The 23,249-nt window shown below is 52.2% G+C and overlaps 1 protein-coding gene across 1 annotated transcript; it reads right to left on the minus strand.

The window, feature by feature from the left end:
* Positions 1-679: 679 nt before the first annotated feature.
* On the minus strand, positions 680-22,958 carry SERINC2 (serine incorporator 2). The gene is made up of 10 exons (XM_066269828.1): positions 22,801-22,958; positions 10,823-10,984; positions 9,520-9,704; positions 9,006-9,085; positions 8,412-8,549; positions 7,515-7,684; positions 5,327-5,417; positions 4,852-4,993; positions 2,196-2,396; positions 680-1,261 (listed from the first exon to the last, which is right to left on the minus strand). Exons 1-10 carry the CDS (start codon positions 22,837-22,839, stop codon positions 1,126-1,128), a joined length of 1,344 nt encoding a protein of 447 aa, XP_066125925.1. The 5' UTR covers positions 22,840-22,958; the 3' UTR covers positions 680-1,125.
* Between the last annotated feature and the right edge of the window lie 291 nt (positions 22,959-23,249).

A 23,249-nucleotide genomic window follows, 5' to 3' on the forward strand; every position in this document is an offset into this window, starting at 1 on the left:
AGGCTCTGGGGCCCCAGCCAAGGGCCTGCCCGCCACCCTCCTCCCCCTGCACATCACTGTGTGCCTTGGGGGACGGGCAGGCAGTGTCATCAGAGCCCTACAACACCGGGGGGGGGCGTGACATTTCCCCCCATCTGATGAATGAGGAGCCAGGGCCCAGAGGAAGGGAGGACGCGACCAGAGTCCCATAGGGGCCCACGGTCTCCGTGGTTCAGTGGGGTCCAGGCCAGCTTGGCTGCTCCTGAGCATGCTCTTCCCCATTCCCCGTGGCACCTGGCCCACAGCAGGTGCCAATGACCATGCAGAGGGCAGGAGAGAATGATGACAAGTTGCCCAGCAGGATGCTGGAGGCAGGCCAGAGGTGGACAGGACCTCAGGGATACCGGTAAGACGGCCCTCTCAGCTCCCTGCCCAGCGCCACCCACCCACCCAGACTCCAGCCTCCCCACTCCTCACGTGAGCGCTGCTCTAGGCCTCCCTTCTCAGACCCCCAGAGTCTCTTTATTCAAAGCACTTCCTTCCTTTATAGCCCCGCCCCCAGGCTCCCCCTGACCCAGAGGACACATGCTCAGGCCCCTTGTTAGCCCCTCAGCCCAGACAGTCCGTTCCCAGCCTCCACACTGGCCCCGGATGGGATAGGGGCTACACTCAGGGTAGGGGGCAGAGAACAAGGGAGGCACACGCTCTGGCTTCTTTATTGGGCAAAGCCTTAGAGACTCGGTAAGGCACGGAGTCTAGGAAGGGGTCGGGGCGCCGCAGGGTTACAGTCAGGAACCCCAGCGCCCAGTGCTGGGCATCCCATCATGGCAAGTGCTCCCGCTCTCTAAGCGGCTCTGAGCATTTCTCTCCTTCAGGTCCCTCTCCTGGGAAGCCTGGAACAGAGGCCCTTTTTTCCCCAAGAAGGTAAGTGTGGGTGACTGGGGGCAAGAGCAAGGAAGAGGAAGCCCCGTGGTCTGGGGGCTGCAGAGGGCGGGACTCAGGTGTGAGCCTGTACTCCTCATCCTTGAAGGCACTGAGAATAAGGCACCCAGCTCTGGGGCATGTGCTGGAGGCAGGGTGGGGGTCAGCCTGGCTGAGTGTCACTGAGCCCCGCGGTGCGGGGTGGGCAGGCTGCAGGGGGCTGTCTCAGCTGAAGTCACGGTTGGGCAGGAGGAGGGGGGCCACCAGGGTCCACAGGTAGAGGAGCAGCCCCGCCCAGCTGGCACAGATCTTCACCCACACGGCGGTCCAGGTGCTGATCATCTTCCGGGTCTCATTGGGCCTAGAACACACCATCATCCCAGTGAGCCTGGCACCCTGTCCTGTGACCTCAGTCCTGGCTCTGACCTTAGGATCCAAGTTGTGACCCCTGACTTCAACTTTGGCTCTTATTCTATAACTCTTGTCCCTATCTCTGGCGTTTTTGACACTTGGCCTTAAGACTCTAGACATAGCTCTTGACCTTGTACCACCTACCTGACCCTGACCTCAGGCCGAGATTATTGTACTGTGACCTGACTCCTGGTCCCTGACTTTGGAACCCTGGAGCTGCAGACCTTAGTCCTGACCTCTAACCTTGACTCAGACCCTCAATCCTAAAACCCCATTCCTGACCCCTGACCTTATGACCACGGTTCTGATATCGGACCTCAATTCTGACCCTTTAGCCTGTGACCACAGTCCTGGCCCCTGACCTTGTTACTCTGATCTTAGCCCCTTGACCTGGCAGTTTTAATCCTGGCTTTATGGCCTCCTAACCCCAATTTTAATCAAATGACCAAACTTGGGACTGTCTGTGGCCTCAATCCCAACTCCTGATTTCATGACTCCTATTCCTAACCCTACAACTTGGATTCTGACCTCCACACCCTAATCCGAACCCTCCAACCATAAATCCCAGATCTGACTCCATAACCCAAATCACCACGCCTGATCTGTAGGCCCAGTCTGCCCAGCACAGGCCCAGCCCCACCTCCTGTGATCCCCACTTTGTAGGCCCTTGGTGAAGGCACCAGGAGCTGGGTAGTCTAAAGCACTTGCAGGGAAACTGGGTCACGGAGGGGGCAGGCTCCATGGAGGCTCCTAGCTAGACACCACGAAGCCCAAGCCTTGAGCAGGCATCAGAAAAACCCCAGTGAGAGGCCAGCAGAGAGGAGATGTGTGGCATACCCCTCAGGCACTGCAGGCTCCATCCATGCCCCGCCAGCTGCACGCACCTGTACCAGTTGGTGAGCGTCATCATGATGTACAGGGAGGCGAGCACCAGGCAGATGTGGAAGAAGGAGTAGCTGTAGGTGACGCCATCCTGCTCGTTGTCAAAGGCTCGGCCCTGCTGCCGCTCCGTGGTCTCCGACAGGGGCGGGCACTCCTCAGTCCGCATCAGGCTGTTCACCTGCCGGTGGTCCGAGGAGCGCAGACTGCAGGGGAGGGGGAGGAAGGGGGCACTCAGGGCTGTCGCCACCGAGGTGGGCAGGTGTGTAGTGCCAGCGGGCCTCAGGAGCCACAGCACTGGTCATAACAATGGTCACGATGGTCCCAGAGCCTTGAGAGCCAGTGACCTGGGGTGGTTAGGTCCTGGGCCCAGGAGTTAAAAAACCGCTTTGACTTCCAACTCTACCCTCACTCCTTGTAGGAACTCGGGCAAGGGACTTAACCTCTCTGAGCCTCTGATTCCTGTTTATGTAAAATCAGGGTCAACATCCTGGCCAGTTAGCTCAGTTGGTTTTAGCATCATCCTGATACACCAGGGTTGTGGGTTCGATCCCCGGTCAGGGCACATACAAGAATCAACCAATGAATGCATCAATAAGTGGAACAGCAAACTGATGTTCCCCCCCTTCTCCCCCTTCCTCTCTCTAAAAAAAAATCAATAAAATTAAAAAAAAAATTTACAGAGTTGTTGGGAGGATTAAATGCAATAATGACGTGAAGCCCCTGCACTGTGTCCAGAACAGAGTGTAAACCAGATAAGCCATCAAATAGTTATTCATTGGCCACCCCACTAACACGCTGAGCGCCGAGCACTGTGAAGCGCCACACCAGGCACTGCATTTCTTAATAATGTTAATAATTAACAACATTCGTTTGACATTAAGTTTTGTTTTCTTTTTACTAGTTTTAGGTAAGTGGTTTTATCAATTACTTCCCCTTTCTTCATGTTTATAAGTTTAAAAATAATAATAATGATTTTTCAGTCATCGCTTGTCTATAAGGAGGTCTTGATGTTTATAGCAGTTAACAGGTTAAGACACACAGTTTTGAAAATACAACTTATATTTTGAAAAACAAAAAAAGTCAAAGGAGACCTGGATTCTAGCCCAACTCCGTCAAATTGAGGTCACCGCCTTGCTGAGCTGCCGCTGACTGCACTCACCATAACACTGTGACCACGTGAGCCCACATCAGGCTGGAAGCCACCACCCGTGCTCCCTGCCCTCCTGGCTGCTTCTGCTTCTTTGCTTCCTGTGTTTTAAGAGCTAAGAACACACAGCCCCCCTGGGCTCTCAGAGGTGCTGCCCAGTGACGCCGGGCCAGGGCGGTGTGAGTCTGCAGAGCACCAGGAAGCACAGGGTCCTGGTGAGCTGGGGAGGGATATGTGCCCAAGCCCCACGGCCGCTGCTGCCCACAGACTGGGACAAGTGGCCGCTCAACACTGCGTCCCAGCTTCCTCTAAAGTGGAGGTGATACGGGCCTTTCCAGGTTGGAAAAGGAATCAAAGTGACAGAAATGAGAGATGACTGGAAATTGTCCAGACTTGACCTGGAGAAAATGTTTTGAAAAAGGCCCAAACAAAGCGGAATGGGGAACAGCCTCAGAATGTTCTCGCCGGGGGTGGGAGGCAGGTGTGGCACTGCCGGAGGGGCCGGGCAGAGGCTCCCTCCAGGGACTGAAGGGCAGACAGAGTGGCAACATGGAGTCTGCCAGGGTCAGCGTAAATAAAGTGACACTGGAGTCTGCCATCAGTGAGCTCACAAACACCACTCACGGCCACCTGCTGCTCAGTAATTTGCAATAAGAGCAAACACTTACTTGCCAAGTTCTTTTCTAACTGCCTTATACATAGTAAGTCACCTATAATCCTACAACAGTCCAATGAGGTAGGTACTATTTTTCTCCCTATTTTACAGATAAGGAAACTGAGGCACAGAAAGGTTAAGTCACTTTTCCGAGATCACATTGCTAGTAAGTGGCCGTGTTGGGTTCAACCACGGGCAGTCTGGCTCCAGAGTTCACACTGATAAGCACTTGCTCAGATGGCCCCCGTTGTTGAAAGAGAGGCCAGATAATCAAGTTACTCCTATAGGTACCCTGACCAGAGTCAAACTGGTAATCTCCACACTTAGGACAATGCTCCAACCAATGGTGCCATCCAGCCAGAGCTTCTAAAATGCCCCTTTAAAAAAGTTGTCATGTGATCTTAAGTATGAGCTGCTTTCTCTCAGGTGAGATGGTGGGGTCCCAGCCACCCTGGGCATTGGAGGTTATCATCCTCCTTCTACCGAGAAGGAAACTGAAGCTCAGAAATGTGAAGCCACTTACCCAAGGCCACACAGCAGGTGAGTGACGGAGCCTGGACCCCTTGACCCCAGCCCATGCTTTTTCCCTGACCCCACAATTGCCTGCGCCCAACGTGGCTGGGCACACAGCAGCCCAGTATGCAGGAAAGAGCCCTGGGCCCAGAGGCCAGGTTCAGCCCCGCCTCGGCTGCCCAGTCACACCGTGCCCTCTGAGGGACGCAGTTTCCCCACCAGCACAATGCAAGAGCTGGACATGCTGCTCCCAGCCTGGTGTCTTGGCTCCCACTTCTTCCCCTCAGTTCCGGCTCTGGGCCCCCAGTCACGATTCCACCCCAGGAACCAGACCCCGCTGTACCTGATGAAGAAGGTGCACAGGATGAAGACGATGAGGCCCACGATGCTTGGGGCGTCCCACCACTGGGTCACGTAGCCTTCAGGGCCTGCCAGGATTGTCCGGTTGTCAATGTTGGTCAGCAGGTGGGGGTTGCATTCCTGGTCTGGGGATAGAAGAACGGTCACCCTCAGCCCATGCAGGCCAGGTCTGAGGAGCCAGTTAGCCCTGAAGATGGGCAGAGAGCCAACCCAAATAGACGGACAAACACTCCATCCACCACCCAAGTCCCTTAGCAGACAAATAGCACTTAGCAGACAAAACAACAGAGACAGCTCCAGAGCACACAGGGTCTTCCCACTTCCCTGAAAGACTAAGCCTCAGAATGGGCTGGGGCTGGGATGTTCCTGTCACCTGTGAGGATCCCCAGCCCCCCCCCCAGGACTCCTGCTAGCCAAAGAACAAGACCAGGCCTCCTCCACCCCAGGCTTGTACTCACCCGGGACATTGGACAGGGCCAGCCAGGTGACAAACATGGTATAGAGCGTGACGGCCGAAGCCTGCAGCAGACCCGAGTTGGGCTGGGCTTCCTGGTAAGAGCAGTCCATCAGTATGAGCCCTGACAGACCTGGGGACACCCCACCCCCACTCAGCACACCCAACCAGGGGACCTCAGAAACCCCCACCACCCTCACACCATTCTCCCGATGCCCTTTGGAAAAACACACCACCCAGGCCACCCACGGCCCACCTACCCCACCCAAAAGTGGAGTCCTAATTCTTTCTCCTAACAGATTACCCCCTTGCTCCCCTGCTGAGAACCCTTCAGGGATGGCATACCTCACACTCTGAATTAAAGCCCTCCCTGGTTTGTCCCTCCTTCATTTCCACCTGCCCCCACCCCACTGTCATGCTCCTCCCTGCAGACTACGCTCCAGCCACAGTGGTCTCCTTGCTGTCCATGGAACGTGCTGGACCCTGTCCCACCCCAGGGCCTTTGTACTTGCTGCGCCCTCTCCCTGACATGTTCCTTTCCATATCTCTGCACAGACGCCCCTCTTTAGCTTTCAGGCCTCAGCTCCAACAGAATTCCCAACAAGGCCCTGAAAACCTGCCTATAGCAGCCCTGGCCCCAACTACCTTTTAATTCACACCCTCTTTTCTTTCCCACTTAGCACCCATCTATGCCCTGGCTGGGAACTGAACCCGGGACTTCCGCACGCCAGGCCGGCGCTCCACCACTGAGCCAACCGGCCAGGGCCTAAAACTACCTTACTTTGCTTGGTCTGTTGACTATTCTCCCCCATCCTTCACCACATGTACTTGAAAATACGGATCTAAACTCTGTAATTAACAGCATAAGCTCTGAACCTGTCTGCCTGGGTTCAAGTCCAGCTCCACCCGTATAGCCATGTGACCTTAGGCAAGTCTCTTTACTCCTCTAAGCCTCTAGGCAAGTCTCATTTCCTCCTCTGCAAAGTGGGAATGATGTTGGTACAAGGACTAAATGACATTATAGCTGTCATTAACTGTTAGCGATTATAATTATTCTTCTTGTTCTTCCTCACAGCTGTATCCTCAACTACTAGAGGGGTGCCTGGTACCCAGTAAGTGCCCAAGAGGTATTTGCTGCAGGAATACTAATTGCTGTGTGACCTGGGAGAGAGGCATCAGCTTCTATGGGCTTTAATTTTCTCAATTGGGAAATGGAGGCTCTGACCAGAAGGGAGGGTCCCCAACTTTCTGCTAAAGAACCCCTCTCAAAGACTACATGATGGTGGCATGGCACAGTGGATAGAGCATCAACCTGGGACACTGAGGTCACAGGTTCAAAACCCTGAGATTGCCAGCTTAAGTGCAGGCTTGCCAGCTTGAGCACAGGATCATCAACATGATCCCAAGGTCTCTGGCTTAAGCCCAAAGGTCGCTGGCTTGAGCCCAAAGGTCGCTGGCTTGAGCCCAAGGTTGCTGGTTTGAGCAAGGGGTCACTGGTTCATTTGAGCCCCCTGGTCAAGGCACATATGAGAAGCAATCAATAAACAACTAAAGTGACGCAACTACGAGTTGATGCTTCTCATCTCTCTCTCTTCCTTTTCCCTCTCTTTCTCAAAAAAAAAAAAAAAAGACACCCTGCCCCCCTGCAAAGACTACCTGTTACCTTTGAAACCCCTGGTGGGCCGAGATCCCAAACTGGGAAGTACCACTGGCCTCAAAAGGCCTTCTTTCTGAAGAATAGATAATTACTTGGGAGCCCTACCTATTATCTCAAACAGTCAGGGATTAGAAACTGTGGAATTGCATCTCCTAATACCACTTCTTAAGGTGTCTAAGAATCTTAATAACAATAGTCAATGTCTGATGGATATCTATATGCCAGGCACATCATATATTTGTGAAATGTTCAAATGTGATCTCTATCCTGAGACTGACTCCAAATAGATATTATTCTCCTTGTTTTACATTTGAGATGAGAAAGACATAGAGAGGTTATTAATGTACCTTCCCAAGGACACCCAGCAAGTAGATGCGAGGGCCAAGACTAATCCATGCAGGCTGACCTGGGAGCCCACCCTCCTAGTCCAAGCCTCGGTGACTAACAGCTCTGTGTCAAGACTCCAAGGTTCTCACAAGACATTGCACACACCAACAGGCCTAGTTTCAGGCCGGGCAGAGGCTGGCAAGCTCACCTGGATCTTGGGCAGGACGGAGATGATGGAGACACAGACACAGAGAACGAGGTTGAGGCTGATGAAGACCTTGCCCTCGTAGCAGGCACTGGGCTGGGTATAGTAGATGAAGAGCAGGGTCACGGCCGCAACCGACAGCGAGTAGAAGAGGAAGGTGAAGAAGAAAAGGCCTGGGCAGGAGGGCAGCAAGCAGGGGTGTCAGGAGGCACAGGGACCCCCACTCCCTCAAGGGGGCTTACTGGGCAAGCCTGTCTTAGGCCTTAGCTTTTATCATCCAAGGAATGACATCAGTGTCTCCTAAACTTTCATCATTCACCTTTTGTGAGTTTTTGCCCCAGCCTGAACTAAAATGATTCACTTTCCATAAATAAGGTAACCGTAAAAATGAACACAATGAATCCAAAACAAGTTGCTTAAAAAGTGAACTAGTTGCGTGGTGATCTGCAGAAGCCCTGCTCTGTCGGGGGACCAGCAAGTTTACAGAGGTGTGAAAACCAGGCCCGAACCTCAGTGAGCCTTTTTTTTCTTTTTCTTTTTAATGGAGTCAGAAGAACCAAAAGAGAATTGAACAAAGACCCTTTCCGCCACCGGGGTTTCAACGATCAAGTATCATTTGAAGTTTGGTTTGGGCTGGCTGTGCCCGGCTGGCCCGTTCTATGAGAGCCGCAGCCGCTGAACTAGACCCCTCCCAGGACTCTCCAGTTCCTCTCCTCCAATCCCTTGCTGTCGCCCTGCCCCCACACACCCCCTTCCCTCCATCTGTCCTTGATGGTTCAATTCCTGCACTAAGGCCCGAGGCTACTTGAGATGCCCTCCAGGCTTGCAACAAGCTTCAGTCCCCTGGCTTCCTCGGGTAGACCCGCCGCCCAGGTGCAGCAGCCTGCCGGTGGCACTGACCTGCGTACCAGGCCCGGGAGTCGCACTCCTCGGCCTTGCCCAGCCACTGCTGGTTCCAGGAGTGTGCAAAGTCAATGAGAAGCACCAGCTGGATGAGGATGAAGAGGAAGGAGCCCACGACGCCAAAGTAGAACCAGACTGGTTGGGGAGAGGGGAGTGAGGAGAGCCCGTCTGGCCACAGGGCAGAAGCCTGAGCGCCAGGGCTCCTGACCCAGCGGGCTCCTGGGGATTCCTGGGGCAGGCACACTCTCGCGGGCTCCCTCTCACACACACATTTATTCAGTCACCGATCATTTGTGCCATGCCAGGCATTAGGGATACAGAAAAAGCCAAGTCCCTGCCCTCAGGGAGCCCTGGCCATGCGCAGAGGTAGTGTGGCAGGGAATGGGTCCAGTTGGTCATGGGAGGCAGGTTCCCTCTGTTCCCTCCCCCACCCTGCAGTGCCCTAACGCCCTATGGCCAAGCACCAGAGCCCTGTCCGTTGACTAGGAGCTGAGGACCCAGGGCAAAGAGCAGCCCCCGCAGCGTTCCTCTCTCTGGACACCCAGCTTCCCTCCTGGTAGCCCCCAACCCCCCCCCACCAAGACCGCCTACTGTTGGAGAAGGATTCATCAGGGATGTAGAAGGCGCCCACGGTGATGCCCAAAAAGACCAGGAACTTGAAGAACCAAAACCTGTGGGGGTGGTGATTAGGACAAACAAGAGCTGAGGAACGGGTCGAGGAGCAGGCCTCACTCCAGAACCTCACCCCCAAAGGGCGGGTGCTGGGGGAGGTGCAGAGGGGCTTTCCGACGGTCTGAGGGGCATGGACAGTCTGTCCTGGACTTAGAAAAATCCCCAAGGGGCAGAGGGAAGGACTAAGAAGGGGTAAAGGTGGACACCTGGGTTCTGTCCTCACCAGTTGTGTCACTAAATGCTGTGTGGCCTTAGCAAGTTGTTATCTTTTATTTGCTGAGCTTTATTTCCTCATCTGAGGATGGAAAACTAAGGCAGCTGACCTCTGTGCTGGGCCCCCTGGCTTCTCGGCTCCTGAGTGTGAGGGTGGGGTCTGGAGCTGTCCAGAGACGGTCAGGGGAGGGTCTGAGTGCAGGCGGGGCCCCTCCCTCACCCGTTCTGGATGGCAGCCCTGGGGTCCCGGCTGCTGCGCACGCAGACCATGAGCAGGGCGAAGAGGAAGAAAAAGGCCGCCATGGCGAAGCACATGCGGTACACGGCGCGGTAGCCAAGCAGGGAGCCACAGTCGATGTGGCTCTGCAGGACGGGCCCCTCCTCGCACTCCCAGGTCCAGGGCAGCTGTGGAGGCAGACAGAGCAGCTTGCTGGCCCTGCCCCACCCAGAACCTGATTCTGCCCAGGCTGCCAGGAAAGAGGCTCTCCCAGCGGGGCTGGACCAGGACAGGAGCCCGAGCCTTCTGCCTCCATCATCCCTCCATCCCCACCGCTGGCCCCTCTGGGGCTGAAGTCCTAGGAGCGCCCCCACCCCAGGCAGACGGTTTAGTCACACCTTGTTACTCTGTTTATTTCCCTGTCATCACGCCCACAGCCTCAGGAACACACGGCACTGTCTAAAGCAGGATTTCCCGAAGTGCTCTCACCCCCTATACCAGGCTCCCTTGAGATTCTTAGGGAAAACTGAGGTTCTCTTTTATTTTAATTGAATTTATTCAGGTGATATTGGTTTGCAAAATAAAATAAAATAAATGCAGGTTTCAAGTGTACAACTCAATAAACATCATCTGCACACGGTATCATGTGCCCATCACCCCAAGCAAAGTTTCTCTTGGTCCCCAACCCCCCTTTGCCCACCTTCACCTACCCCCCCTTTCTCTCTGGCTGTCACCACACTGATGTCTGTGTCTACGTGTTATATGTATATGTTTTTTGGCTAATCCCTTCACTTTCTTTCATCCAGTCCTCCAAACCCCCTCCCCAAACTGAGATTCTGAGGCCCGTCTCCTACAGAACTGGAGTCTCTAAGGTGGGATCCGAGCCTGCATTTCCAGCACTCTCCCCGGGAGATTCACACCTTTATACACACTAAAATGTCACAACCACTGGCCTAAATGTCCCACTGGGTCTATGCCGGGCCACGAAACACTTAGAGGAAGGGAAGACTTGAAACCCCCATACTGGGTTTGCACATTAAAGAGGGGAGAGCTTGTGTGGGCCCTTAGGGCAATAATGATTAATATGATTTTCCAAGGAGACCATGGTTTACGAGAACTGAGAATTCCCATGCAAGGCTCAAACCCTCCTCCCTGCTTAAAGAAATAGGTGGGAACACTCCTGCCCACTTCTTGGTCAGCTGGGACTCGGGGCCTAAGCCTCTCAGCAGCTGAGCCTGTACCAGGCACCTGGTCCCACAGGCCGCTCCCTCGGCACCCCCGCCCCGCACCCCCCAAGGCTACTCACGTTGTGGAGCTGACTCTCTACATCAGGACTCAGCAAGATGATGGACACCAGCACCCCCAGGAAGAGGAAGAACGTGAAGATGAGGCGGGTGATGGTGGAGTTGCGGCTGGAGGGGCAGCAGCCACACAGGATGCAGGGGGCAGAGCCGCAGAGGCAGGACGCCTGTAGGGACAGCAGGGGCGGCACCCTCACTCTCTGCCTCCTCTCCCCTTCCACGCCCAAGCAGCCAGCACCCACCACCGCCCATTCGATGTCTCCAAATGTGCACTGAGCTGGCCTCTATCTACAGCACCAGCCAAGGGTCATCTCACTTAATGTTCGAGCCTGAGGAAGAGGCCAAGGAAACCAAGCTTGGAAGAGGCTGGGGCACACATGGCCACACAGCCGGCAAGGAAAAGAACTCAGATTCAAACCTGGATCTATCTCAGGTGTTACCGTGGGTCACACTGTTTCTTACTTAGGGAGAGGGAGAGTAGTAAAAAATAAAATAAAAATTTAAATATCCAGAGGGCTAGCTCCAGCACTGAATGGCTGGGTGACCCTATACACTCATTCAACCTGTCTGAACCCCAGTTTTCTTTTCTATAAAACAGGAATCAGAAGGGTACCTACTTCTTGCACAGCAACTGTAAGAATGAAATAGTAGAAGTTTTAAATTGTAACCTCCTCAGACTCCCTTTCTTCTTTCTTGCTTCACCTTCTCCATAAAACTTACTATCATCAGTTAAGATTCATATTTTAGCCTGACCGTTGGTAACACAGTGGATAGAACATCGACCTGGGATGCTGAGGTCCCAGGTTTGAAACTCTAAGGTCATCGGCTTGAGTGCGGGCTCATTCAACTTGAGCATGGGGTCACTGGCTTGAGCGTGAGATCATCATTATGATCCATGGTCACTGGCGTGAGCCCAAAGGTCGCTGGCTTGAGCCCAAAGGTCACTGGCTTGAAGCCCAAGGTTACTGGCTTGACCAAGGAGTCACTGGCTCAGCTGGAGCTCCCTGGTCAAGCCACATGAGAAGCAATCAATGAACAACTAAAGTGCTTAAAATGCATCACCTTGTAGTTGCTTCTTATCATTTCTCTTCCTTCCTGCTTCTCTGTCTCTCTCAAAAAAATTTTTCATATTTTACTTATGTTTGCTTCCTCCCACTTCTAGCATGTAAGCTCCACTAGGGTGGGAATTCTTGTCTCTTTTGCTATGTTATTCCCAGAAATTGAAACAGTGCTCGCACATAGTAGGAGCTCAGTGACTGTCTGCTGAATGAATGGGAAATGTTTGGTGTAGTACCAGACACATGTTAAGACCTCAGGGAAGAGTATGCTTATGATAAATACCTGGTGAATAACTGGAATGAGGAATTGTGAGCGGCTGGGATTTCCCGCTCTGGGGCTGCACTGGTTTTGGACAGCAGTGGCGGTCCAACCCTTTCCCTGTCTGGGCTCCTCTGCCCAAGCTGGTATCAGTCCCTTCCCAATCTGGGGCTGACTGAAATCATTTAGGGGCTGGTGATGCCACACCATTCATAGCTGGCACCCCAAAAAAGCCTCACTCCTTTGGGAGCTGCGTCTACCAGCCCAGCCTGTGAGGAGATGGGCCCACATCCATATACGTACTGCTGGTAAACAGTGCATCCTCCCCCAAGCAGCCTCCACTCCTCACCAGGTATTTAGGAGTCTAGAGAGCAGAGTCTAGAAAGGCACAGGCCTGCCCTCGTGGAGTTTCCTAGGGCCAGAAAGACACTCAACAAATCATTACACCCATCACGGTAGGTGCTAAGAAGAAAAAGTGCAGCCCTGGCCGGATAGTTTGGTTGGTTAGAGCATCACCCTGATATGCAAAGGTCGTGGGTTTGGTCCCCAGTCAGGGCACATACAGGAGGAACAGTTGACATTTCTGCCTTGCTCTCTCTCTCCCTTCCTTTCTCTCTAAAATCAATCGTGTTGGTTTTTTTAAGTGCTTGCTACCATGAGTAACAAGGGTACACTTTCCTGACTAAGGAAAGGAAGAGTGTTCCAGACAGAAGGAACAGGGTCTGAGCTGGCTCTGGGCAGCCAGAGGTTGGGCGATGGAGGAACAAAAAGAAGGACCTTGTGGCCAGAACTTCATGACAGGCGGTGAGTGGTGAGTGGTGAGTGACGAGGTCAGCCAGGCTGGCGGGGCCTGGCAGCCCTGTGCTGGCCCCTGGTGTTTGTCCTAATAGCAGTGGCATCCACTAGGGTGTGAAGCAAAGGAGGAGCCGGAACAGCCTTATGCTGAATGGTCAGCTTTGTGGAAAACAGGCTGAAAGGGGACCTTGCTCTTCTGAGACCCAGCCTTTTGCTCTCTGGACTGGTCACAAGGCATAAGGCATACTCCGCTTGAGGGGTACCTGCCTTCCCGGCTTCCCTTCTCTCTCCCCCAGACTAGAAATATCCCTGCAAGTGCTCCTTCTCACTCAACTCTCCCCTGCAAAGTCAAGGACATGAATGCTAAATGAAATGCTTGCAGGATGAAATTCTCCCTTGTGGTCCAAATCATGAGTTTACCTGTCCAGCAACCTGTGCTTATGTCATGCAGCTACCACCAAGCCCTGACTGCTATCCAAGGACACCTGTTGGGGCTGAGGGGATAGGCAAAGGCCAGAAAAGTGTTTTGTAGACCACACAGAGCACTCTGGTTATCAGACAGAGCTGGCTGTTAGTTCCTGTTCTGCAGATGAGGAAATTGAGATCAGGAAGGTTAAAAAAACTTGCCAGAAGTCGCACAGCAAGGGGACAGCAGTGCTGAGATTCAACTAATAATAATGACAGCTTTCCTTGATGCCTGACCTGTGGTGACGCAGTGGATAAAGCATCCACTTGGAATGCTGAGGTCACTGGTTCGAAACCCTGGGCTTGCCTGGTCAAGGCACACACAGGCACATACGAGAAGCAACTACTACAAGTTGATGCTTCCCGCTCCTCCCTGCTCCCCTTCTATATCTCTCTCTCCTCTCTCTAAAACTCAATTTTAAAAAAGTTACCTAGTTCCAGGTACTGTGGTAAGCACCTTACCTACATTAAGCCTCACTGACACTGCGATACAAGCGTGTTATAACCTCCCACTTACAAATGGGAAAACAGACTCAGAGAGGCAACACAGCCAGTCACACAGCACGTACGCTGAGGAGCTGGGATTCAGCAGAGGTCAGGCTGCGCGAAGGCTTCACTAACTCGTGATGGCAGTCTGGTTTAATTTCAAAAGACTCAAGCATTCACAAAGAAAACCAGTTAGAAGGTGACGGAAGACAACTGGACTTTGGGTGATGGGAATGCAGCATAATCAAATGTCAAAATAACCTAGAGATGTTTTTTCTGAACATATGTACCCTGATTTATCAATGTCACCCTGTTGGGCAGATAAAATGTATTATGCTCACTTTGTTAAAGTGACGCTGCCCACGTGGAGGCCGTTGCCCAGGTGATATTAATGTGTGTCTCTGGGCAGGCAGAATCCTTGTAGCCTGGGGCTTGGTTTTGGGATTAAGCCTTTCCCACCCTTTTTTGATGTGGGGTGGTACAATCCAATCATGCCTCAGAGAAGTGACTTTGTATTAGAGACTTCCCTATTTTGTATATTGGATTAAGAGTTTGGATTTCTACACTATAAAATGGGGACGGAGTGGGAGCTTGCGCTCTTGGTTCCTGGGATGATTAGCATGAGAGAGCAGAGGGAGCAGAGCAGAGAACAGAAAGAGGCCATGTGGCCAGGAGAAGCAGCCAAGATGGCGAAGTGCTGAGTGAGATGCCAGTTTGTGTAGAGTTTGTATCTGGGATAAGGAAGGAGATGGGGAACTGAGGAGAATAAGGCTGGTGAGTTAGAAACCTTTGATTCTAGGAAACTCGGATAAGTCAGTAGCTTTGTGAGCACTGAATGTGAGTGGGTTTTGGAGCCCAGTGTGTGTTTTTTGCTTGCCCGCCGGGTGCAAGCTAGGATTAAAGACTATGGCCCATCAGCTTTTGGCTCCGTTGTTTCTTTACCGACTGTCCGAATCCAATGCGAACCTGCATGAGCCAGGAGGCTGCTTTGAAAGTGGCCCTGGCTCTGACTCCTGGCTTTACACACCCCATTAAAATTAATTTAAAAAAAAAAGACTCCAGCGTTGAAAACAATCCTGTCGATGCCAGAGAAAACCAAGGGAGACCCATAGGCACGGACCTCAGGAACCAGGTATCCCAGTGCCCGGGTGTAAAGCCAGCAGACACGGCCAGGGCCACTATCACAGCAGCCGCCGCCCGGCCCATGCAGGTTCGCATTGGATTCGGACAGTCGGTAAAGAAACCATGGAGCCAAAAACTGGTGGGCCATAGTCTTTAATCTAGCTTGCACCCGGCGGGCAAGTAAAAATACACACTGGGCTCCAAAACCCAGTCACATTCAGTGCTCACAAAGCTACTGATTTATCCGAGTTTCCTAGAATCAAAGGTTTCTAGCTCACCAGCCCTATTCTCCTCAGTTCCCCATCTCCTTCTTATCCCAGATACAAACTCTGTACAAACTGGCATCTCACTCAGCTCTCCGCCATCTTGGCTGCTTTTCCTGGCCTCCTCCCGCTGCTGGCTCTACTCTCTCTACTCTCTCATGCTAATCTCAGGAACCAAGAGCCAAACTCCCGCTCCATACCCATTTTATAGTGTAGAAATCCAAACCCTTAATCCAATATACATAATAGGGAAGTCTCTAATACAAAGTCACTTCTCTGAGGCATGATAGGATTGTACCACCTTACACCAAAAAGGGTGGGACAGGCTTAATCCTAAAACCAAGCCTCAGGGTACAACAATTCTCAACACACATTAATATCACCTGGGCGATGGCATCTTTAACAAAGTGAGCATAATACATTTTATCCGCCCAACACCAGGGGAGGGCCCAGCTCCGGCTTATTACCAGATCAGTTTGAGACTTTGGATGCAAGAAGAGCTGCCCTGCTGCATACAGGGATCCTGGCCTTGCAATTCATCCTGGTTTTTGGAGATGAAAATCCACGTGTTCCTGACACCTGAAACCTCAGGAATGCCAAGGGCCTACCCAGTAGCCAGAAAGACTAGGTCAGTGAGAGAAGAAGAGACGCCAGCCCCCCACACACACACACACACACTCCTTGCTACTTCCGGAGGAGCAGCCCTGGAACGTTCATTCTGACAGTCCCTCCTACTAGAACCTCTTCCTACAGAAGAACCAGCGTGGGAGGAAGGGCAGATGAGCGAGCGCACACCTGTACACTCGAAAGTCCCTTGTGACATTGCTTACACCAGAGAAACAGTAGGGAGAAACTGTAAATAAATGCCTAGCAATCTATCATGGTACTTCTTAAGAGGGACATCACTGCTAAATGGAGTAGATAGGGAGGGAACACTTAAATGGATACATGTAACTAAATACAATTAAATTATCCCCAATACAGTTGGTTTTATTATTTAAAAATAAAAATTTTCAATAAAGTAAAAAAACAACACTAAAACAGGCACAAACACTTTAGGTTTTATGAGCTTATTAGAATCTCAAGAGACTGCAAATGACCTAAATGCCCAGGGGCCAGTGGTGGCCCATTTACTCCATGGATGTTATAGAGGCAGGAAAGGTGAAAGTCACCAGGCTACAGAACAAACTGGACTAAATGCTTACGATGCAATGGGAAAGGCCGACTATAAAACTTCCCCCTCTGGGATTACCTTTCCTCCACCAAGTGCCCTCAGGGGAAAGGCAGCAACGGAAAAGCACCGGAATAATACTAGCCTTAGCAGTAGTCCGGTTCTCTGAACGATGAACTCAGAACTTAGGAAGCCCTGGGTCTTAGAATCTTCCAGTTGCAAGGCTGCTTGGCATTCGACCAGTCCAGACTCTCTAATGCAGAATCACCGGTAAGGCAGCCGGCTATTCTCTGCGCTTGCACCCTGTCAATGACCAGCTGCCTAGCTGGGCACGACTCTCTCTCCGGATAGTCATACCTGGTATGGCATGGTGGAAAATGGCTGTCACTGAGTCATTCACACTCTCCTGGTTATCACTGGAGACGGGGATATAGGTTCTCAGACCATTCCTGGGGCACTGGGTGGGTGGGGTCGGCAGCTGAGGGCTGGGGCCACAGTTTAAAGCTGTTTTGTCTAAAATAAACTGGGCCTGACCAGGTGGTGGTGTAGTGGATAGAGCATCAGACTGGGATGTGGAGGATCCAGGTTCAAGAACCCCAAGGTCGCCAGCTTGAGCACAGGCTCATCTGGTTTGAGCAAAGCTCACCAGCTTGGACCCAAGGTCACTGGCTCAAGCAAGGGGTCACTCGGTCTGCTGAAGGCCCGCGGTCAAGGCACATATGAGAAATCAATCAATGAACAACTAAGGTGTCGCAATGAAAAACTGATGCTTCTCATCTCTCTCCCTTCCTGTCTGTCCCTATCTGTCCCTCTCTCTGACTCTCTCTGTCTCTCTCACAAGAAAAAATAAACAAAAATAAAATAAACTGGCTCTCCATTTCTGAGTATTACTCAAAAGGACTGAAAGCAGGGACTTGGACATATATCTGTACCCCCATATTCATAGCAGCATTATTTACAATAGCCAAAAGGTAGAAGCAACCCAAGCGTCCACTGACTATTGAATGTGGTAAATACATACAATGAAATATTATTCAGCCTTAAAAAGGAATAAAATTCTTGCCCTGGCCGAGTAGCTCAGTTGGTTAGAGCACTGTCCAGAAACACAGAGGTTGCAGGTTTGATCTCCCGTCAGGACACACACAGGAACAGACTGATGCCCTCTCTCTCTCTCTCTCTCTTCCTCTCTCTCTAAATCAATAAAGTAGACATTAAAAAATAAGTTTAAAAAAGGAATCAAATTCTCACACATGATACAACATGGATGAACCTTGAGGACATTATGCTAAATCAAGTAACTCAATCACAAAAATATAAATCCCGGCCCTGGCCGGTTGGCTCAGCGGTAGAGCGTCGGCCTGGCGTGCAGGGGACCCAGGTTCGATTCCCGGTCAGGGCACATAGGAGAAGCGCCCATTTGCTTCTCCACCTCCCCTCCTTCCTCTCTGTCTCTCTCTTCCCCTCCCGCAGCCAAGGCTCCATTGGAGCAAAGATGGCCCGGGCGCTGGGGATGGCTCCTTGGCCTCTGCCCCAGGCGCTAGAGTGGCTCTGGTCTCGGCAGAGCGACGCCCCGGAGGGGCAGAGCAACGCCCCCTGGTGGGCAGAGCATCGCCCCTGGTGGGCGTGCCGGGTGGATCCCTGTCAGGCGCATGCGGGAGTCTGTCTGACTGTCTCTCCCCGTTTCCAGCTTCAGAAAAATACAAAAAAAAAAAAAAAAAAAAATATATAAATCCCATATGATTCCACTTACATGAGGTACCTCAAGAAGTCAAATTTCTGGAGACAGAAAGTAGAAGGGGGTAACCAGGGACTGAGGGGAGGGGATGAGGAATTCCTATTTCATGGGTAAGGAGTGTCAGTTTGGGGGAAGATGAAAAAGTTCTGGAGATGGATGGTGGTGACAGCTGCACAACATGAATGTACTTAATAATGCCACTTCATATGTTAAAATGGTACATTTCATGTTATGTATATTTTACTATAGTAAAAATAAGGAGGGGGCAGGGGGGTTTCAAGGAAGAGTAGTAAGTTAGTTAAGAGAGGAAGGGAGCCCTGGCCAGTTGGCTCAGTGGTAGAGTGTCAGCCTGGCGTGCAGGAGTCCCGGGTTTGATTCCCGGCCAGGGCACACAGGAGAAGCGCCCATCTGCTTCTCCACCCCTCCCCCTCTCCTTCCTCTCTGTCTCTCTCTTCCCCTCCCACAGCCAAGGCTCCACTGGAGCAAAGTTTGCCCGGGCGCTGAGGATGGCTCTGTGGCCTCTGCCTCAGGCACTAGAATGGCTCTGGTTGCAGCAGAGCGACGCCCCAAGATGGGCAGAGCATCACCCCCTGGTGGGCATGCCGGGTGGATCCCGGTCAGGTGCATGCGGGAGTCTGTCTGACTGCCTCCCTGTTTCCAACTTCAGAAAAATACAAAAAAAAAGAGAGGAAGGGGAAAGTATTCCCACCAAGGGACTAACAAGCAAAGCTCAGAGGAACATTGTATTTTAAGGTAGCTGGACAGTAAAAGAAGCTAGGACGGTGATAGAAGTGATGGCCCTGGTCCCCGCAGGCCATGGAGTCTGGGTTTTATCCTGAAGGCAAGGGGGGACCATTGCTAAAGAAGAGCTGTATCACACTTGCATTTCAGAAATACTGCTTGGTCAAAGAATGGAGGACAGATCAAGGGAGTGAGTGGAGCTCAGTATCCTTGGGAACAGGGGGAGAGAGTCAGGGGTTGTTTTCACTAACGCAGGGAACTGATACCAAGGAGAAGTCAGATTCTAGAATTCTCACTGTGTGCTTTAGCCAATCTCCTGACAATACCACTCATTGAGACTAACATCATTAGGGCTGTATTTGTTAGATATCCATTTTAATATATATTACGTTTCTTAAAATAAATTACAAGTTTCTTGAAGAATTAAAAAAAGTTAAAATAGTAAATTTTACGTTATATCTATCTTGCTATATAATTAAACAAAAAACTGGCCCCAGCAAGGGTGTAATGCACTTTGGAGAATGCATGAGCAACTCCATCACTGGCTGAGCCAGCTAGAACTAGACACTCTGCAGGGAGAAGAGGTCAGCCCCAAAGCACGCAAGAACAATGACGTCCCCCGTGCAGTGCTAAGAATAGAGGGCCTATATAGTCTTGGCTTGGCCTCCAACTTGCAGTATGACTGTAGACAAGACTCTTTTCCCTTCTGTGGGACTCAGTTTCTTCTTTCATAAAATGGACTCCTGGGTAGAAGAGGAAAGTGGCTCAGAGCCCAGGCTCTACAGTCAGACAGCCCTGAGTTCTACCGGCTTCACCACTTCCTTGCATGTGGACTAGAACAACTTACCACTCAGGGGTGTTTACAGAGTGGCCACTGCCTGCCAGCTTCATGCTAAAGCTGTTGGCATGTTCGGCTCAGTCCCATTTAATCCTCACAATGTGCTGAGAGGCAGGTACCATTGTTTTCTCCACTTTACAGACAAGAAGAGAGAGGAAGTGACTGCTCACAGTCACATAGCTGGGAAGAGGCCAAGCCAGGACCTGAGTCCAACCAATCTGACCCAAAGGTCTTTTGTACTCCCTCGCATATAGAAGGCTCACCCTAAATATGTATTTGCTCATATACATATTACCATGTGCTGGCTTGCCTGGTGATTCCCACGCCTGTGGGCCCATCTTACTGCCTCCTGGCCAGGGCTCACCTTCAGCCCAGTACAAATGCTGACCAAGAGAACCCAGCTGGCAGATGCAAACACCTGATGCTAGAAGAGCACAAAGGTCTTCCCCACCAACCCATGTTCCCTGCTAAGGATGCCTGAAAACCCCCCACTGGAACTCTACTTCTGTGGGCAAATCTCCGCTGAAACAGGTTGTTACTGGTGTCCAATAGCAACCACCTGCACCATGTAACACTGTGTGGCAGAACAGACATAACATAAAACTTACTATTGTAACAGGGTATTTTTTTTTTGTCTTCAAGGGGCTTGTAATTTAAGAAATACGATCTATATTAAAATAGGTATCTAACAAATACAGCCCTAACGAAACCAATCTCAATGAGTGGTATTGTCAGAAGGAATAAATATCAGCAAAAGCACACAGTGAGAATTCCAGAATCTGACTCTTCCTTGGTATCAGTTCTCTGGATTCATCTTCCCTCTCTGCTGCAGTCTGCTCATCTGAAATGGGAATAATATTAACTGCCTCATAGGGGTCATTGTGAGGAGTCAATGAAGGGATGCATTGAGTGAAAGCGCTCACTACAGTGCTGGGCCTGGTCCACCACTGGGCAGCTCTGGGCGGTGAGTGTGAGGATGTGGTCAATGGTGGTTATTGTTGGTATCATTATCTGTAATAGGATAACTATGTCACAGGGCTGAGGGGGAACCAATGAAATGGCACAGGTTAAGGGCTCAGCACAGTGCCTGGTATGCAGTAGGTACACAATAAATGTCAGAAGTCAGAACCCCCAGGGGAGGCCACTAAAAGGAGGTCCCTTGCAGATATTAGATACTCACTAAATGAAACTCAATCCTATCCTGGGCCAGCCTTGTCCCTCAGGTACCCAGGATGTGGGAAGAAGCCTGGATTACAGAATCAGATTCCAATCCTGACTGCCATTCCCGTCCTTTCATGTGCAACTTTAGGCAAGTCGGCTACCCTCTCTGTGCTGTAGTTTCCTCATCCACGACTGAGGGTTTGAGCCATCTTGTCAGGTGCCTTCTGGTCCCAGCATGGTAGGAATTGATGACTCAGAGACCAGCACTTGGCTCCAGAGGAAATTCTCCGCCTACCTTTCCAAGACAATAATAACCATAGCTCTCATTTAGAGCACTATCTGCCAGTCATTGGGCGGGGCACTTTTTAATCTTTCCAACATTATGAGGGACGCAGATGGGGCAACAGACGCACAGGAAATTGGTAGGTCTCCACTCAACATCCCCTACCCCCAGGCTAGCCCAGCCAGATGGAAATCCGGTCAACTCTGAGAAAAGTCTCCCTCCCCAACCAGTAAGCAAACTCTTCCTGGCCATAGCCTTGATTTCATTGGACAGGGAGGGATCTGGGACCAGTTCTTGATTCCTCCTCCTGCACACACACACACACACACACACACACACACACACACTTCACAGATGGGGAAATGGAGGCCCAGAGAACAAGAGACAAAAGGCTGTCCAGGGACCCACTCTACAGCCTCTCTGTTCAGATATCATTCTCAAAAAAATGGCTGTAAAGTAAATCTCTAGATCCCCCAGCTCCCACCCCTACACTTCATCCTAACACACACACACATCAGGGACAAAGGAAAAGCAAGTCCCCAGATTCAGCAGCCAGGAGACCCCCCTTCTTCTCTGCTCCTCTTTGTGTGGGGCAGAGGGGGCGGGGCTGCCTGAATGAACCTCAGATTTAATGAGGGGAAAAGGAAAAGGAAAAGAAGGCGCCTCTCAGCTGGGGTCTGGCTGAAGCTCCTCCCCTATGCTGGCTGCCCACCGGGGCCCTAAGCCTAAGCGACCAGGTAGTCTCTCCCCTCACACACCCTAACCTCCGCCAATTCTTGGGTCTTCCAACCGAGAGTTGGGCCCGGCGGCAACCCTAACAGACCTCACTCAAGGGCGTTTTAGAAAGGCAGACAGGGGCTTCCTCCCACTCCCCACTTTGGCTCTGGGGCCCAGAGAGGAAGGGTCTGTGGATTCTTGGAGAAGTGCCCAGGAGTTAGCATAACTGAATAAGGCAGAGACAAGGATGCAGAGAGACAGACTGGACAGGCGGACAGGCGGACCGACACCGAAATGTGGATAGACAATGAGATGGAGAAGCCACAGACAGACAAAGAAAGTCGGACAAACGAACGGACAGATATCAGACAAATACAAATGGACAGTCTGGGGCAAACAAACTGATGGAGAGATTGCCAGAGGGACAGAAGAACCCATGACGAAAAGGGGCAGGGACCAGGCAGGCTACACAAAGAGTCAGAGCTTCAGGGAGAGAGACAAGAGAAAGGCGCACCTCGAGGACGGCTCCAAGTTGGGCGCGGTAGGGCCGCAACGCCCTCAGCCTCAGCCTCGGGCCTCAGTCTCCCCAATTCCCGGGAGGAGCGCCCGCCGAAGGCGCTCCAGCTCCCCGCCCCGAGTGCCCCAACCGCTCCCCCACGGAAACCCGAGCCCGGGACAGCAGCTGTCCCCGGCGCCCGAGGCCAGGGCTGGGGTTGGGGGTTGGGGTGGAGGGAGAGAACCGAGTGACAGGGGACTGAGGGGCGAGGAGGTGAAGTGCGGGCCCAGAAAGACAAGTTTGGAGGAAGGGAAATGAAGAAACTGTTTGGAGGAAGAAGACGGGACAAAAGTGAGCAGGCGGCGCGCGGCGGGCGCCGGGATGGGGACTCACGCAGCTGAGCAGGGAGCAGGCGCCCAGACAGGCCCCCATGACGGCGGCGGCGGCGGCTCGGACGCGGGGCGCGGGGCGCGGCAGAGGGGCGCGGGCCGGGGGATCCGGTCGGGCTTCGGGTGCCCTGGCCTGGCCCCGCCCCGGGCCCCAGTGGCCCCGCCCCGGCCCCGCCCCACCTGCCACAGCCGCTCGCCCTTTTCCGGCGTCGCTTGGCGCGCCTGCCGGGACTTACCTAGGGCAGGTGCGCGGGGCGGAACCTGTGGGGAAAGTGGGTGGAGCAGTGGTTCGGGCAGATGCGCTAGCCAGCAACAGGACCTGATTCTGGCGGGGGCTGGAGTGCTGGTCCCAAGAGAGGGTTTCGAAATCCTGAGGTCTGGGTTCGAGTCCCAACAAAGCCACAATGTGACTCACAACACTGTCCCTCTGAAGGGGTCAGAAGCCGAGAGGTG

The sequence above is a fragment of the Saccopteryx bilineata genome, chromosome 3 (genome assembly GCF_036850765.1).
Source record: "Saccopteryx bilineata isolate mSacBil1 chromosome 3, mSacBil1_pri_phased_curated, whole genome shotgun sequence".
In the NCBI taxonomy this organism is placed as follows: Eukaryota; Metazoa; Chordata; class Mammalia; order Chiroptera; family Emballonuridae; genus Saccopteryx; species Saccopteryx bilineata.